Genomic DNA, 17,631 nt, shown 5'->3' with positions numbered 1-17,631 from the left:
AATGAGAAATTGCTGGATGTTTTAACCTTACTATTTTTTTTAACTTTATTTTTCTTTTTCACTTGTCTTTCAGCTTTTTGTGCAGTTGCTGGAGGTTGAGGAGATGGAGAGAAAAATGCCTCATATTCCTGAAGACCAACATATGAGGTTTCAGCAGAAACAAAGTTACAAAGTGCAGAAGATCTATGAGGCATTGAAGATTGGGGCCTGCTGCTGTGAGGAGTATGTGACACCTTACACTTGTAGAATAGATATCTGTGTAGCTCCCATGTTCTCCTGGATACCTCAAAGTTCCTCCCCCAAAAACCAGGGCATCTTAATTGTGGCTTTGTATAATATTTTTTTTTTTTTTTTTTTTTTTTTTTTTTTTTATAACCACTCTGGCCTTTCTAGAAGGGCAAAAAAAAGTGCAGTTTTCATATTTTCCCAGCAGCATGTGTAATCAGCACAGCATGCATCCACAGCGGCACCAGACAAAACAATTTAGAGGAATTGTACTCTTTCCCAGCCCTTCAGCATTGCCACCAGCATCCTTAACCCACAGCAAGAAGCAGATTGAACTGTCAATATTTTAGGAAAAAGTGCTGCTGGTGATGCAGGGGTGGGGATTTCTTTTTTTGTGCTGCTAAGGGTCATGTGGATATTTATACCATCCTTCAGGGGCCGTACAAATTGTGCCGCCCACCACAAGGTACATCCTGGCCCTGGTGTCAAGATGTAATCTCTCATTGCACACCTCAGTGTTCGGTAATGTTCAGAGCACACGTGCTCAGACCAAGAAGAAAATTGTCAGGGGAAAAATTACAGCTGCTGTCCCAAGAACTGCATTACCTGTGACTCTTCATGGGGGGGCCAGATGAAAGGTCATCCAGGACTGTAAATGACCCTTGGGCCAGTGGTTCCCCTCCCCTGGTGTAATCAGATCTCTTAACTCTGCAGTTTCCAGATTCCTGCTAAACAACTTCCCTGGATATGTAATTGCACTGTTAATACAGGATTGGCCTTATCTGTTCAGTTCATGCTTTTTATGATGCTTGGGACTGGTACCTCACCAGCCCTTGCACAAGAACAAACACTTTTAAAAATGAAAAAGTCCACCTTGTGTGTCTAGTGCTGGCCGGGAGGCGAGGCCTCTTCTAGTTCTGACCTCTTACTGGCTGGATGTATGTTAGCAGGAATAGCTATGCCACCTGTGTGAAAGGGGATATGAAGGACCAGACACATCCACTTAGTGTGACCACCAGCACTAGATAAATGAGGTAGATGTGAAATTTAAAAAAAAAAAACACAAGAAAAGCAAGAACCATAAAGTATGTAAAGGCAATATGCACCCACTAACTTTTTATCATGCCAGCCAAAAAGTTTATGGCTTTCCTGAGCTATCACAAATGGATACATATTGTAATGTCCACACGGTATTAGGAATTCAAGAGGGAATGCTTTAACTATATTCTTCTCCTTCTTCCTCTAGCACACGGCATAACAATTCTCTCCTCAGGCTAAACTGAAACTCTCCCCACCCACTTCCTGTCTATAACCACCTACTCACAAGATTTCCTTTCTTAGAGACAGGTCAAATCATTATACATTTCACCATCCCTCTATTATTTTTTTTTTTTTTTTTCTTTCATGGAAGAAAAATTTTGACAAGGCAACAACACAAAGAAAAGAGGGGAAAAAAAAACAACAAGAAAACATCCAAGAAAAGACATATGTCTGTATTGCCCTATTTGTTCATTTCCAAATCAGGCAATTTAATATCTCTTCAATAAGTCTCGATGGAGCCCTTCTTTCCCGTGTAGGGTTATGTCTGGGTTCATTGGGGGTGACCATTGCTGACGGATCAACTACCCCCTGTTGGCCCTCTCCGTCGGGTACCAAATCTTCCACCGGTGGGAGTTCATTACCATTGCTCAGTAGTATGATTTTAAAATCTGAGGAATTTTGGGTTATAGCGTGTCCATCTCGCTCAGTCATGACCATGTTGCCTCTTCTCTCAGTAACATTATATTTTGCCGGACCATATACAGCTGAGGTTTTGTTGGTTGATCTTTGATGCACAACAACGACATCAACTCTTTTGATGGCACTTGGCTGTGCTCTTCGCCTTCTGTCTGCATAATGTTTCATGGCTTGCTTGTTAGAGAAATCTGTGCGCACTGAAGAGTCACTTGGTAGGGGATGGCTGGTCACATCAGGGATCCGTATACGAAGAGTTCTGCTGAACATTAGATGAGATGGAGCAGCATTAGTGGTGGAATGTGGCGTCTTGCGGTAATTGCGCAAGAATTTGTATAGTGACTGTTTCAGTGGGGGGTGCTCCAGACTAGCTGCCTTGACTCGTTTCCCCATAGTGCGCATAAAACGTTCTACAATTCCATTGGCTTGCGGCCAGCAAGGTGTAATTTTTCCTGTGGCTGAACCCTAAGTATTCAGAAAACTGTGTAAACATATGTCCATTGAATGGAGGTCCATTGTCTGTTTTAACCACTCTTGGAATGCCATATGCAGAGAATGTCGTCCAGTTCTGGTATGACACTATTAGCAGACATTGAAGAGATGAATGAAATAACAGGGTTTTACCCTTCGCCACGACAGCACCCACTGGAGGTATCGGATCCGCCCCATTTGGAACAGGAAACCCTACAGGAAAGATAAAAGGGGGCGGTCCGCCTTTCCTCCTCAGTTTTGGTTTCCTGTTCCAAACGGAGCCACAATATCCTTCAGGAAAGAATACCTGCGCCAGGCATGCCGCCTGTGCAGTCTCCTTGGGAACAGCAGGGGCTGCGGTCCAGAGGCAGCGTCGGGGGAGATTCCGTTAGATGGCTCCCCCCTCGTCTGGTGAGCGAAGGGTGATGACTGGGTCCGGGGATGGCCGCCCCGTCTCACCCAGGAGAGCGCCGGCAGGCACTGGGACGCACCGCTGCTGGGAGCGTTAAGAGCGCCAGTGGCGCAGAAGAAAAAAAAAAAGGATGGAAGTCTCTTTTTAAATGGAAGTGGCGGTGCATAAAAAGGGAGACCGCATGGAGAGCGGGGGCCGCGCGTTAAAGCGGCGCGGTAGCCGGCCGGCGCACAGTCTCCTGACCCCCCCGGAAGTAATGGTTGAACTTCCGGGGCGGGATGGCTGAGAGAGCGTCGGGTATGCGCGCGGTGATCCCAGGGAGGAGGAGCAACTTCCGGGGGGACGGCAGAAGAGAAAAAAAAAAAGAGGAGCAGATTATTTAAACAGCGGCGCAGCTGAGCGGCGATGCAGCAATGTCGTCCCCAACGGAAGCACACGCTCCAGCGGGGGATTCTGCAGGAGGTAGCTCCACCAGGGACCGCAACACCGGCCGCAGGAATGAAGCAGGAGAATCAAGGCCTAGGACGTCTCAGCCATCTGATCCGGTAATATAAGGCTTCACTGGGTGAGTGTGCAAAGTATATACTCTGCCTACTAAGCTGGCCTCTCCTACCCCCCCCCCCCCCCGCCTTGGTGTCCCTTTCTAGACCAAGAAAAAGGATAAATCCAAGCATAAAGAGTGTGCGCTATGCTCTGAACCTCTCCCTGACTCCTACCCCAAGAAGCTCTGTAAAGAGTGCACCAAAGAGACAAAGCAAGGGACCGCATTGTCGACAAAGGACATTAGAGCTATAATCAGGGAGGAGATACAGGCTATTAACCGCGCCAAAACTCCCTCAGACTGGCAGGAAAAAGCAGTTAACCCTCAGCTCAGAGTCAGAGGAAGAAGGGGGGTTAATCTCTGACTACTCACTAACATCCTCGTCATCATCAGACATGGAGGGACAGTCATGTTTCCCCCTAGATAGTGTGGACAACCTAGTCAAGTCGGTGAGAAGCACTATGGGGTGTGAGGAACCAAGGGGTGCCCAAACCGCACAGGACATAATGTTTGCGGGATTGGCGGAAAAGAAAAGGAGAGCGTTCCCGGTAATACCGGCAATTAAGGCCCTAATAAAGAGGGAATGCGAAAAAAATAACCAAAGAAGTTTTCTCCCATCAGCCTCAAAAAGAAAGTATCCTTTTAGCGATGAGGAGCTATTAAAATGGACCAAAGTGCCAAAAGTGGATGCCGTTATATCCTCTACTTCGAGACAATCGGCTATTCCAGTAGAGGACGCAGGCTTGTTGGCAGACCCGTTAGACCGCAAGGCGGAATCATCATTGAAGAGGTCTTGGGAGTCTACCACGGGTATATTTAAGCCAGCGGTAGCCAGCACATGCACCACTAGATCTATGCTCGTGTGGTTGGACCAGCTGGATCAACAAATCGAGCAAAAGGTGTCCAGAGAAAAATTAAGGGCCGCTATCCCATTGATAAGAGGGGCAGCTGCCTTTATGGCTGATGCGTCGGCAGACACTCTACGGCTGGCAGCAAGATCAGCAGCTCTAGTGAACATCGCCAGAAGGGCGCTGTGAATGAAGAGCTGGAAGGGGGACGCGCAATCAAAGGCTAAGATCTGTGCAACCCCATGTGAGGGAGAACCTTTAAGAGGCGACCGTTTGGAAGAAGGAGGCAAACGGAAAGACCAAATAGATGGGCCACAAAAGAAGAGAAACAAAAGGGTACCATGTTCAGGGGTCCAACGTTCCGAAGGGAAAATAGAAATTAAAGAATCAGACCCACCTGTAGGGGGTAGATTACAGTTCTTTTATCCAAAATGGGAACAAATATCCTCAAACCCATGGATCTTGAGTATTATTAAAGAAGGAATGAAAATAGAATTCCTTCAAAATCCTTATGATTTCTTTGTCCTAACCCGCCTTAACTCTATGGCCCAACAAAAGGCCCTCGAAGAAGAGATTCGGAGCCTACTATGCAAAGGGGTTTTAGTAGAGGTCCCAGAGGGGACAGGAAGGTAGAGGCTTCTACTCTCCCTTATTTTTAATTTCCAAACCAGATGGTACATTTAGAACAATTATTAATTTAAGGAAGCTTAATACGTTTATTAAAAATCATAAGTTTAAGATGGAATCAATCAGATCCACCATAAAGCTTCTCTTTCCAAATTGTGTGCTGGCGGGGATTGACTTAAAAGATGCTTACTATCATCTTCCTATCCATAATAGATACCAAAAATATCTAAGGGTCGCAGTGGTATTCGATGGCAAGGTCCGTCATTTTCAATACACAGCCATGCCTTTCGGCCTCTCAACAGCACCAAGAATCTTCACCAAGGTGATGGCAGAGGTGATGGCCTATGTTCGTCAAAAAGATACTTTAATCGTACCTTACTTAGACGACTTCCTATTAATCGGGAACTCAGATACCCAATGTACCGAAAGAGTGGCTGATGCAATCTCGTCTTTGCAGGACCTAGGCTGGATCATCAATATACAGAAGTCCAGGCTCGTTCCGCAATCCCTCCAGATGTTTTTGGGGTTCCAATTGAACTCCATAACACAGAAATGTGTACCCGCAGGTAAAGATTGCACTAACAAAAGAGAAAGTAGAGGCAGCCATAGATAGACCACGCATGTCTCTGAGAGGGGCAATGTCGCTATTGGGGTCGCTAGATTCCTGTGCCCCTGCAGTCCGGTGGGCCCATTATCATGTCCGCACACTCCAACATCAGATCCTCCAGGAGGAGAGGCGACATGGTGGTCACCTCGAGAGCAAGATAACTCAGGAGGTCTTGACTTCTCTGGAATGGTGGTTAGATGACCATCTATCCTCGGGAGTCCCATGGGTCATAGTACCATCTAGTATCCTAACCACCGACGCTAGCCCCCAAGGCTGGGGAGCCCATATGGGGAATAGCTTTTGTCAAGGAAGATGGAATAGAGAGGAAAGAGAATACTCATCTAATTTAAAAGAACTGACAGCAGTATACTATGCTCTACATTATTTCCTTCCACAGCTCCAACAGAAACATGTCAGGATCCTGTCGGACACCACCACAGTGGCCTACATAAACAGACAAGGAGGTACTCGATCAGAGACTCTGATGTCTTCTGCGGCAAGAATCTTAGACTTAACCGAAAGCAATTTGTTGTCCCTCTCAGCTCTTCATATCAGAGGAGAGGACAATCAAGAAGCAGATTTCTTAAGCCGACACACACTTCGGCAAGGGGAGTGGTGCCTCAATCACCAAATCTTCCAGAACATAGTGGCTCTATGGGGGCATCCTCAATTGGACCTCAAGGGAAAACAGACAAACAAAGACCTTTGCTTCCCTGTCTCCAGCAGATCACCCAGACATACTGGATGCCCTCCAGGCCCCATGGAGATTCAAGCTGGCATACGCCTTCCCTCCATTGATTCTCCTGCCACAAGTGATTCAGAAAATCGGAGAGGAAAAGGCGAGAGTAATCCTGATAGCACCTTTCTGGCCCAAGAGACCGTGGTTCTCGTGGCTACGAATTATGTCAGTGACAGATCCTTGGGTTCTCCCCTCAAACCCCAACCTACTCTCCCAAGGCCCTTTCTTCCACCCTCAAGTGGACAACTTACACTTGACGGCGTGGAACTTGAAAGGCACCTATTAAGATCAAGAGGGTTTTCGCAATCATTAATTACTACGCTCCTGCAGAGCAGGAAGCAGTCCACAACCCAAATTTATAAAAGAATATGGAAGAAATTCCTACAGTTTCATACAGCATCTCATACAGCAGAAGTCCCGATAGTCCCTATCTTAGAGTTCCTACAAAAGGGAAAGGAATTGGGCTTGTCAGTAAACACACTGAAAGTACAGGTGTCTGCGTTGGGGGCGCTGTATGGCCATAATATAGCAGGGAATAAGTGGATATCACGTTTCATTACGGCATGTGAAAGAATAACTCCGGTTGACATACCCACAATCCCTACATGGGACTTAAACTTGGTGTTAGACGCCCTTACAGAAGAACCTTTTGAACCGATAGATACGATATCCCTTAAATATTTATCATTTAAGACGGCCCTCTTGGTAGCACTGACATCCGCTAGGAGAGTGGGTGATATCCAGGCCCTGTCCATAGATCCACCCTTTTTGCAAGTATATCAGGATAGGTTAATATTGAAGCCAGACCCCTCATACCTGCCTAAGGTACCATAGGTCTCAGGAGATACTCCTCCCAACTTTCTTTGAAGATCCCTCCACTCCGGAAGAGCAGAAATTCCACACTTTGGACGTCAGAAGAACTGTCCTAAAGTATATTGAAAGGTCCGAGAGCTGGAGGCAGTGTAGGGCTCTCCATTTCTTTTCAGGGCCGTAAAAAAGGGTATGGAGTCACAAAGAGCACCATTTCCCGATGGATCAGGGATGCCATTCGTTTAGCCTACTCTGCAAAAAATGAAGAACCTCCGGGAAACATCAGAGCACATTCCACCAGAGCAATGGCGGCTTCCTGGGCGGAGAGGGGAGACGTTCCAATTGAAACCATATGTAAGGCGGCAATTTGGTCATCCTCTTCTACCTTCTATAGACACTATAGACTTGATCTTTCGTCTACCTCTGACCTAAGCTTTGGCAGGACTGTCCTTGGCACGGTGGTCCCACCCAGGTGATGTTCTCTGGAATCTCTCCAGTGGGTGCTGTCGTGGCGAAGGGTAAAAAGCCGGATTACTTACCGGTAATGCTCTTTTAATGAGTCCATGACAGCACCCGCTCACTTCCCTCCCTGCTACAAATATCAATGTTAAAAGTATATCTGCTAAAGTTGGATAAGTAAAGTTATAAGTACAAGACATTGCCTAATCCTTGGCGGCCCTCCTGGTACTCTGAAATGCAAAACTGAGGAGGAAAGGCGGACCGCCCCCTTTTATCTTTCCTGTAGGGTTTCCTGTTCCAAATGGGGCAGATCCAATACCTCCAGTGGGTGCTGTCGTGGACTCATTAAAAGAGCATTACCGGTAAGTAATCCGGCTTATCTAGAATATTGATCAATTGTTACTAGAATTTATTGGCCATTTGGTAATGGTGCATATGTCGACTGCCACTTCCTCCCAGACAGCAGTGGGTAACGGAGACATTTGTAGTGGCTCTAAACTTGATGATGGAGTAATTGACAAGTGGAGCAGTGTCTAATCTTCTCTTCCACCAATTGATCCATATTTGGAAACCACACTTTTTTTCTTTGAGTAACTTTTTTGTACCAACAATTCCTAGATGACCTTCATGTGCTATCTGTATGACTAAGTTGCGCAAGACCTTAGGTACAACCAGTTTGGTACCTCGAAGGATGAGGTGCTCTTCAGTGACTGACCATTCCTCACGTACATTTGAAAATGGCTTCAATTCCTTCAGATCAATCCCAGAATCAGGAAATTTTTCTGTTTGAATTTCATGCCACCTTTGATTTTGGATGATGTGTATTAAGGCACAGAGTGTCTTGTAACCTTGTCACTTGTTGTTGTATTCACAAACTGATCTACAGAAAGTGCTTTTGGCACGGTGTGAGCTGCAACAAATCGTATGTATTCTTCCATGGAGGAATGCCCAGGTATATCAGTCACAGGATGTCTTGAGAGATAATAAGCCGGATTGCTATTTTTTTCCATGTTTGTGAACAATTTTGTAATTGTAGTCCTGTAGACGTAGACCCCATCGTTCGATCCGTGCAGGCATTTTAGCTCGAGGATTTCCAAAAATTGTAAGACGAGCTTGATGATCTGTGACAATGGTGAAAAAAGCTCCATAGAGAAACAAGTGAAAGTGTTCACATCCCCAGACAACTGCCAAGCTTTTTCACATTGTGAATATTTTCTTTCAGTGCTTGTTAATCTTTTGCTTGCATAAGAAATTATTTGGGGACTTTGTCATCCTTGTATTGCTAAATAGCATTCAGTCCCACAGGACTGGCGTCCACAAGGAGTTCAGTTCGAAGAGTTGCATCAAAATGGGCCATGGTGGTTGAGCAGAGTTCATTTTTAATTGTTTAAAAAGAGGCCTGACAGTCCTGGGACCATTTGAAAGACACAACTTTGTTTTGTAAGTTCCCTCAATGGAGTGCTGATTATTGAAAAATTTGGAATATATCTAGCACAGTAGCTGGCAATTCCAAGAAAAGAGCGCACTTCACTGGCATTCTGTGGAATTGAGGCTGCTCTGATGGATTCCACTTTCTTGGGATCAGGTCATACTCCTTCCGACGAGAAGATGTGACCATAGAACTCCAATGAACCTTTATCAATTTAACATTTCTTTGTTTTAAAGTAAGTCCAGCAGAGAGCAGGCATTCGAAGATGGCATATAGAGTACGATTGTGTTCAGCTTGAGTTTTCCCAAAAACCAGTGTCATCCCTATAATTAAAGGCATTTGGAATGTGTTGAATGACGCTCCTTATCGTGTCTTTAAAAAAATTTTTTTTAAATTAGTTTATTAAACTCGAAACCAGAAAAGAATGTAATGTACAACATACATATTTGCTTGTGGTTATGAACATTGTACAGAGCATAAACACTCTTATTAATATACGGATAGTATATGCGTAATCCCCCAAGCATATACAAAGAACGGCCTATATATTATAAACATGTACATCAATCCTATCTCACAGGCCTTTATCATGTTCCTTAGATAATGCAGATCGATTATAAATTCCTAAACTACAACAACTATTTACCAATTTGCAGCCTACTGTCTTTCACCATAGTGTCTCACATGCAATGTCTCCATTCTACAATGTAAGATGAGAAGAATTCCACTTCTCCCAGATCTTTTCAAATTTACCCGGGCATCCCCTGTTCTGATATAATGTGCGCTCGTATGGAACAATCGTGTTTACTAGGTCAATCCAAGTTCTGAGAGAGGGACATGAATTGCCCATCCACCGTAGTGCCAATACTTTCCGTGCCATGAACAGCGTTTCACGTAGAAATATCCCAACAGGGTGACCCCAAACAAGCAGACCAGTGGCTCCAGAGGGACAGGAGTTTGCACCAGTGATGACAAGAATAGCGTCACCGCTTTCCAGTACTATAGGATAGTGGGACATTGCCATATCATGTGGATAAAGTCTGCATCTGGTGCATGACAACGCAAGCATTCTGATGATTTGGAATCGACCCATCTTAAAAAGTCATATCGAAGTCAAATATGATTGGTTTATTATATACAGCTGTATCATTCTATTAATAGATGGTGATACTCCGATCGGAGACTCCAGGATCTCTTCCCACTCCTCTCCCTGCGTATTAGGAATGAGCCTTTCCCACTTCCCTTTAACTGAGCTAATGGCAGGCTCTGCTCCCACCGACAGCATGTACGTATATAAAGAGGAGATAAGGCCCTGGGGACCCTGTGAATTAAGTATTCCTATCAAAGGTAGGGATAAAATGGCTCGGCCCACACCTACACACCTTATGTGCGACTCAAGAGCCGATCTTAGTTGTAAATAGCGGAAAAATTGAGATCTCGGGACATCATATTTAGCCTGTATCTGCTCTAAAGACATTAAAGTCCCATGATCGTACAGGTCTCCTATCAGGGAGACATTATGTTGAATCCCAAAATCAGTGGACGGGTGATTTAGTAATATCGGAAAATAGGCGTTTTTCCATAGGGGCATTTCAGCTGATATCCTTAAATCCAATCACTTTCTTAATTTGCCTCCATACTAATCGTGCCAGACTTAGCAGGGGCAGTAAACGAGGGGCACTAGGCTTCTCCAACTCCAGGAAACCCAGTGGGCAATCAGTTCTTGCAGCGTGAAGCAAGTGACTTTCAGAATTAGGGAGATCATTACCCGGCATCTATTTACTGAGAGCTTTAGCCTGTCCAGCCAAATATAGAAAGAAATCGGGTAGCGCCGCCCCCACCTCCCTTTTTAGGCCTCTGTAGAGTGGACAATTTAAGCTTGGGTCTGGTTTTCCCCCATATAAAAGATGTGACCAGGGATTTAAGATTCACAAAAAAGGACCTAGGTACCATTACAGCACTGTGCTGAAGGGAATAGCTAAGTTTGGGAAGTAATATTTTAATCAGGTTGATGCGTCCGGCCACAGACAGCGGTAATTTGCTCCAGGTTGCAAATTTAACTCTAACCAGTTCCAGCAATGAGTAGATATTAAGTTGTAAGTCGAGCGTGCTGTTATAGGATATATGAACACCCAAGTATTTAAAACTAGATACAATAGACAACAAGGAAAGGGCCTCAAGTCGGGGCATGGGATAGGGGTAGCAGGGCAGACTTTTCCCAATTTATATATAAGCCTGAATATTTACTGAATCTATCTATGGTGGCAATCACTTGAGGCAAAGTTTCCTCTGCTTCGTCCATAAATATCACCATATCCTCTGCGTATAAACCTATGGTATCTACCTGACCCGCTATATCCATACCCTTAATGCCAGGGGAAGACTTTATACGTATTGCCAATGCCTCAATCGCAAGGGCGAAGAGGGCTGAGGAAAGGGGGCACCCCTGACTGGTCCCCCTGTGTAATGAAAAGGACTCAGATATGGAATTGTTCACAATAATACGGGCTTTAGGTTTCATATAGTGTTTTAAGTTTATAAAATTGTTTATCACTGAAGCCATACCTCTGTAGGCATGCGGAGAGGAAAGGCCACTCAAGAATCAAAAGCCTTGGTGGCATCTAACAATGCCAGTGCCCATTTGTTGTCTGGCATTGGAGAACTATATTGAACTATTGACTGGACTCTTCTGATATTAATTGAAGTGCTCTTACCAGGCATAAAGCCCGTCTGGTCAGGATGTATAAGGTTCAGTATAATCTATTTTAGTCTGGTGGCAAGAATCTTGGTAAAGATTTTATAGTCCACATTTACTAACGATATGGGACGATAGGAACCACATTCCAAAGGGTCCTTCCCCTCCTTCCTAAGCACTATGATATTGGCCTCGTAAAAGGATTCAGGCATAGATTCCCCCTCCCATATTCCCCGAAATACCTTTTTCAGAAGTGGCGTTAATGTCTCGATACTTCCTATACAATTCAATAGGCAACCCGTCTGGCCCAGGGGCCTTCCCAGAGGCCATGTCCGTTATGGCATTCTCTATCTCCTCCACAGTGAATTCAGCATCCATAAAGGCTCACTGGTCAGGATCTAAGGTAGGGAATGTTACATCCGACAAGTAATCCAAACACTCCAGATTATCAGAGCCACTTTTAGATTCATATAATGACTTATAATAATTACAAAAGCAGCCAAGAATCTCCTCAGTTGAAGACGCCAACAAATCATCCAACTTACGGATCTGCAATATTGTATTAGAAGTATTATGTTGGCGCACCAGATAGGCCAAAAGTTTACTTGCTTGGTTTCCCAGTTCAAAATAGGATTGGTGACTTAGTGTCTATATGCTGGGTGTATAATCGCTGGGCAGCCAACCACTCAATCCTATTGCCACTGGTTTGGTTAGATATGTATGCAGCCTCTGAATCCTTCAGTCGCTGCTCCACCACCTCATCCTCTCTTGAGGTTACCCGCTTAATATAAGAGATTGTGGAGGACAAGCAGCCCCTCAGATATGCCTTAAGGGCATCCCAAAATATATTAATATCCTGAGGTTTTTGGTGAGACAAAATTAAACCATGCAATTGATCAATTGTTCTATCGGGAGTTACTATCAATTTCAGCCAGAAAGGGTTCAACTTCCAAGCCATCCTGTTATTTAATTGCCTGTACTTGAGTCTGAGGATGACTGGGCAATGGTCTGACCGCTGGCTCCGAATATGTAATCTATGCGCGATAGGGAGCGCTTAGTGAATGAGTGGCAGGTATACTCTCTCAACTCGGGGTGCCGCACTCTCCACAAATCTAGCCACCCGCTACCCTCCATAAACAACGACATTTGGGTTGTTGTCGGCGAAGGAGCCCCCCCAGCTACTCCATCATCAAATCTCAATTTATCAAGACAATTGTTCATAACCATATTATAGTCCCCCATACAGATAATATCCGCGTCCGGATAATTTAGGGCGAAACTCATCGCTTTCTGAAGAATGGACATATTAGCCGGAGGCGGATTATAAACACAAAATTACATATTTCCTGGCATTTATTGATTCATATACGAAGACAAATCGACCCTCAGGATTCCTCCGGGTCTCCCTGGCTTCCCATCTAACATCTGTGTACCAGCAGTGAAACCCCTCTCGAGTAACTTGTATGGAATGCATGAACAGACCATTGTACCCAAGGCTTCTGCATGCACCGGGCTGTATCTCTGGTCAAATGCGTCTCCACCAAGGCCACAATGTGAGGGCAGTAATGTCTAATCTGCAAGAAAACTTTGATCTTTTTCCGGGGGGGGGGTTTTATACCTCTCACATTCCATGTCATAAATATCATTTCAGACCCCATATTTACTCCGCTGGACATGGCCTACATCAATATCTGAGTAAAATAGAGACTCCACGCAAACTGAAATTGCTGTTGGCTACGAATTATATCTAGAGAATAAAACCACTACAAAAAAACATCAAAGTGGAAAAGTAAACAGTACAGGAGCAAAGTCCTGCTCTCACATCACGAAATAAACACTGGGATACCATCACTGGGCTCAGTGTCCGGTATTGTTGGTAATCCGGACGCCCGTGGAAAAAGCTCCAATCAGACCGTCAATAAAGAAAAAGAAAAAAAGGATTCTGATTAACAGTAAAAAAAAAATTTAGGATTCCTTCGCAGCAGACCCTTTGTGGGACCGCAACAACTCAGCCGCCTCCACCGGATCCGTAAAAAATATAGAAGAACCCTGGTGGACCACCAGAATCCTGGCTGGATAGATCAGAGTACACAACATTCCTCTCCCGGAGTAGCTTCTTGATTTCCATGAATTGTGCTCGTTTCTGGAGTTCCATGGAAAAATTGAGATCGTGGCATTGTTGAACTTAATGGGACTTTTCTGTCGAGCCAGACGTAGGATCACCTCTCTCCCTGCAGTTGAGGAGACGTGCCAAAAAAGGTCTAGGTGGGGCTCCAGGAGGAAGAGGTCTTGTAGGAACCCTATGAGCCCTTTCCACAGCAAATGTTGGGGAGAATTTGTCTCCCAGAGAAGTTTTGAGCCAATCTTCTAGAAACTTCTGGATGTTGACCTCCCGAGCGTTCCGGCAGACCAATAACTCGGATGTTATTCGGACGCATTCTATTCTCCAGGTCGTCTGCTTTTTGCCTCCATGCGTTCACCGAGCCCGCCACTTTCGTAAGCGTATAAAGCTAGGAAATCTGGCACTCCCAATTGCAGAGAAAAGAAATTTTCGTTTTATTCACAGCTTTAATTTTCCACAAGACATGTAATCTTATATAACGTTTCGGTCCTTACACTGGACCTTCTTCAGACATGGGAATAATCTTGTCAATGCTCACAATAGACCTTGTGGGTCAGAGTAGCAGGGAGGAAAAAGTAAGAGCCGATCGTGTGGAGCTGTGTAGAAACATCAAGTGCAAATTGGCACTAACCGGTGTGCGTCATATCTTTATGGAAAGGAGCGCTCCTTTCCATAAAAATATTACGCACACCGGTTAGTGGTGAAGCTGTGAATAAAACGAAAAAATTTCTTTTCTCTGCAATTGGGAGTGACAGATTTCCTATCTTTATATTGTATTGGGATTGGTACCCTTTTTCTGTGCACCCCGTAGCTATACTCGGAGTGACGTGCCTTATATTAGGATTACTTTCGTAAGCTTGGGTGCAATGGTGTCCTCTACCTTGGACACCCTTATCTCCACCTCCGTAATGCGCCCTCTCATGGCCTGCATATCTTGCCAAAGACGCCCCACCTCGGTTTACACGTCCTCTATTTTCCCCGTCAGTGATGTCCTAGTTAAGGAGATGGCCTGCATCAGTTGTTCAGATGCCTGCTTGAGGGTTAATTCCTCCTGCTCACTCTCCTCTTCACCCTCAGAAGGACTGTTTTTATGCTGAGTCTGTGAGGGGTTATTTCTGAGGGACCAGTTAGTATCAGAGTGGTCAGGTCTAGCAAATTCTTTGTTTTTCAGCTGCTCCTGCTCCCTTGGAGCGGTTCATTCTCAATAGCAATATGACACAGCCGGGTAGCAGAAATGGTGTGTCCAGGAGACCCCCAGGTCCAAGTTATGCACAGCAGTACTATAAGATAAGCGTCCCAAGGGTGACACAAAGCACAAGGGCCACACAGGAGAATGAAACTCTGCTCTGAGGATTAACTGAGAGGCCCTATGGCTGTGGAGGGATCCGCAGAGACGGCAGCCAGGGACGAGTCTAAAGGACCCTGAAGTAATAACACCGACTAGCTGGGTGATTTAGCAGAGGGGAGTGTGGGGCCCAATCTTCCAGAGCACTCACCGCTACTCCCCTTCAAATCCACAGGATATGTGCTCACTGTCCTGTCAGCGCTGCGTGGAGGGAGTCAGCGCCGCGTTTCTCACAGCCAGAGCGTGCGCTTCTGAAAATGGCTGGCTGCCTTGGCTTTCACCGCCATCAGCCCACCAAAATTCAGCCTCCCGCGGGGGTCCCGAGGTGCACCACAGGTCAGGGGGTCCAATACCGGCAAGTCTGCCGTGGTACCACGGGTCCGCTAACAGGATCGATGTCAGGCTGTGAGGAGCTCTCCTTGAACTGGCTTTGTTTTCAATAGTTCATATGCATTACTGTCTGTGATATCCACTGAAGCTCCCGTATCTATGGTAAAATTGATATCCGTGTTGCAGATGGTGAGCGTGATGCAGGGAGACTGCACTGAGCCAGTGACAGAGGTAGTGAACACAGTTATCAGCCACAGACATTTCTTCTGTATCCTGATTTACCATAATGTTTGCGGGCTTTGTCATAGACAGAGGAGACTTGTGCGCTGATTTGCAGACAGCTGCAAAATGATTCCCTTTTCCACATTTACTGCATGTTTGTCCTATAGCTGGACATTTGCTCAGGTGGTGAGGGAAATCTTGTCCACATCTATAGCATTTCTTCTGTTTCACAGCTTGCTTGTCATGTTATGCACATGTAAATTATTTCCATTCTCCATTGCGTGGCCTGAGCTGCTATCTCTAGAGCACGGGCCATCTTGAGTAAATCATGCAGAGATCCTGCTGCAGAGTTTTACACCTTATGTTATTAGACGAACAGGTGACAATTACTTGAGTTAGAATTTCATCATCTAATCTGTAAATGCACAGCCATATGTTGGCTCTTTTAGCCTTGTGACATGGGTGTCTATGCTTAGCAATCCTGAACTTGTATCTTTCATATCTGATGTTCTGTTTGGGGTTGAAGTAGTCGGTGAGAGCTTTGGTGCAGTTGCCGTACGTGTCTGTCTCTGCTGCAGGTAACGTGCTGTATATGTCATATACTCCTGTGCCCGTGCAGTGCAGGAGCACGGCTTTCTTTTCTCTTGTGTCCATAGCTTCCAGGAAATTCTCGAACCGGTTTAGCCATTTTCTCCAGTTATGAGAGAGATTAATGACATCAGTCATATCAAACTGTGGGAACGTGTGTAAATAGTCAGCCATGATGGAGTCTCAATTGCTCTGGCCTGTAAAGCAGGGAATAGTACTCACAGCAGCAGGTGATTGGATCCCATCCTCGTCACCAGTTGTAATGTCCACACGGTATAAGGAATTCAAGAGAACACTTTAACTATATTTTATTCTTCTCCTTCTTCCTAAAGCACACGGCATAACATTTCTCTCCTCTGGCTAAACTGAAACTCTCCCCACCCACTTCCTGACTATAACCTTCTAGTCACAAGATTTCCTTTCTTAGAGACAGGTCAAATCATTATACATTACACGTATGAAACAGATTAAAGTGCTATGAACCCCTTTTGACATGAGAGTTTCTTGTGCATGCTAGAGGTTACCTTGCACTGTTTGTTGTAGTCTTCAAATCTTTGTTCATGTCCAAACCCCCCCCCCCCACCTCAATAATTCAGTCTGTAGCCTTAATCCACGTTTCAGATTAATTTCTCGAGATTGTCCCTCCCTGAAATTTTTGCTGGATTTGAGGTCTGTGTATTCTGGGTGCTGCTGTCTTCATCAGTTCATATTCGGCACAGCTTCTATCATGCACTTTTTTTTTTTTTTGCAAATTCAGATTTAAATACAGTTGATGCTGTTCGCTTTTTTTTTTTTTTTTCCTCTTTAAGGGAGTCTGAAGACGAGTTTTTGCAGCTCCTGTTAGTTGGGAAGGGTAAGAAGTTAACAACTCGGCTCCTTCCTTTTCTGCACAGCGAACAGGCGGTGGAGATCCTACTGACTGTGGTTCAGCACTTATCATTCCTTATTAAAAATGATGCCACAGAAAAGGTAAGTGATGTTAAGGCTGTCATGTTCTCCATATAAATTGATGGGTGACTGGAAAACTGCCCACACGGAAAATTGCCAACTGCATCACAAAGTTTCAGATCTGATACTTGAGGTGCAAGGTGAGGATGTTCAGATGAGATGTGGAAAAATGCCCACAGAAAATTGCCCACAGACATGAATACCCACAGGAAAACAGTAGTGAGTTATAGGCGAGATGCTCTGCAAGACAGAGTAGCATGGATCTATAGGTTAAATGCTCTGCAGGACAGGGGGATAGTATGCAGGCATATGTGAGATGCTCTGCAGGGCAGAAGAATAATCTAGAATTATAGGTGAGATGCTCTGCAGGACAAAATTCTATACTATATTTTATCGGTTAAATGCTCTGCAGGACGGGGGATAGTATACAGGTATAGGTGAGATGCTCTGCAGGGCAGGAAAATATACAATTACAGGTG

The 17,631-nt window shown here is 45.0% G+C and overlaps 1 protein-coding gene across 4 annotated transcripts in view; it reads left to right on the top strand.

The window, feature by feature from the left end:
* The window catches only part of PATL2 (PAT1 homolog 2), a 95,843-nt gene that overhangs the window by 68,166 nt on the left and 10,046 nt on the right, over positions 1-17,631 (top strand). For all 4 annotated transcript variants that reach the window (XM_073584606.1, XM_073584607.1, XM_073584608.1 and 1 more), the window contains exons 15-16: positions 74-222; positions 17,014-17,173. In XM_073584606.1, coding sequence (XP_073440707.1) covers positions 74-222; positions 17,014-17,173 — 309 coding nt within the window. The remainder of the gene's footprint in view (positions 1-73; positions 223-17,013; positions 17,174-17,631) is intronic.

This window comes from Dendrobates tinctorius, unplaced genomic scaffold (genome assembly GCF_039654945.1).
Source record: "Dendrobates tinctorius isolate UK_male_01 unplaced genomic scaffold, ASM3965494v1 ptg000084l, whole genome shotgun sequence".
Lineage (NCBI taxonomy): Eukaryota > Metazoa > Chordata > Amphibia > Anura > Dendrobatidae > Dendrobates > Dendrobates tinctorius.
This window is presented reverse-complemented; position numbering and strand designations above follow the sequence as displayed.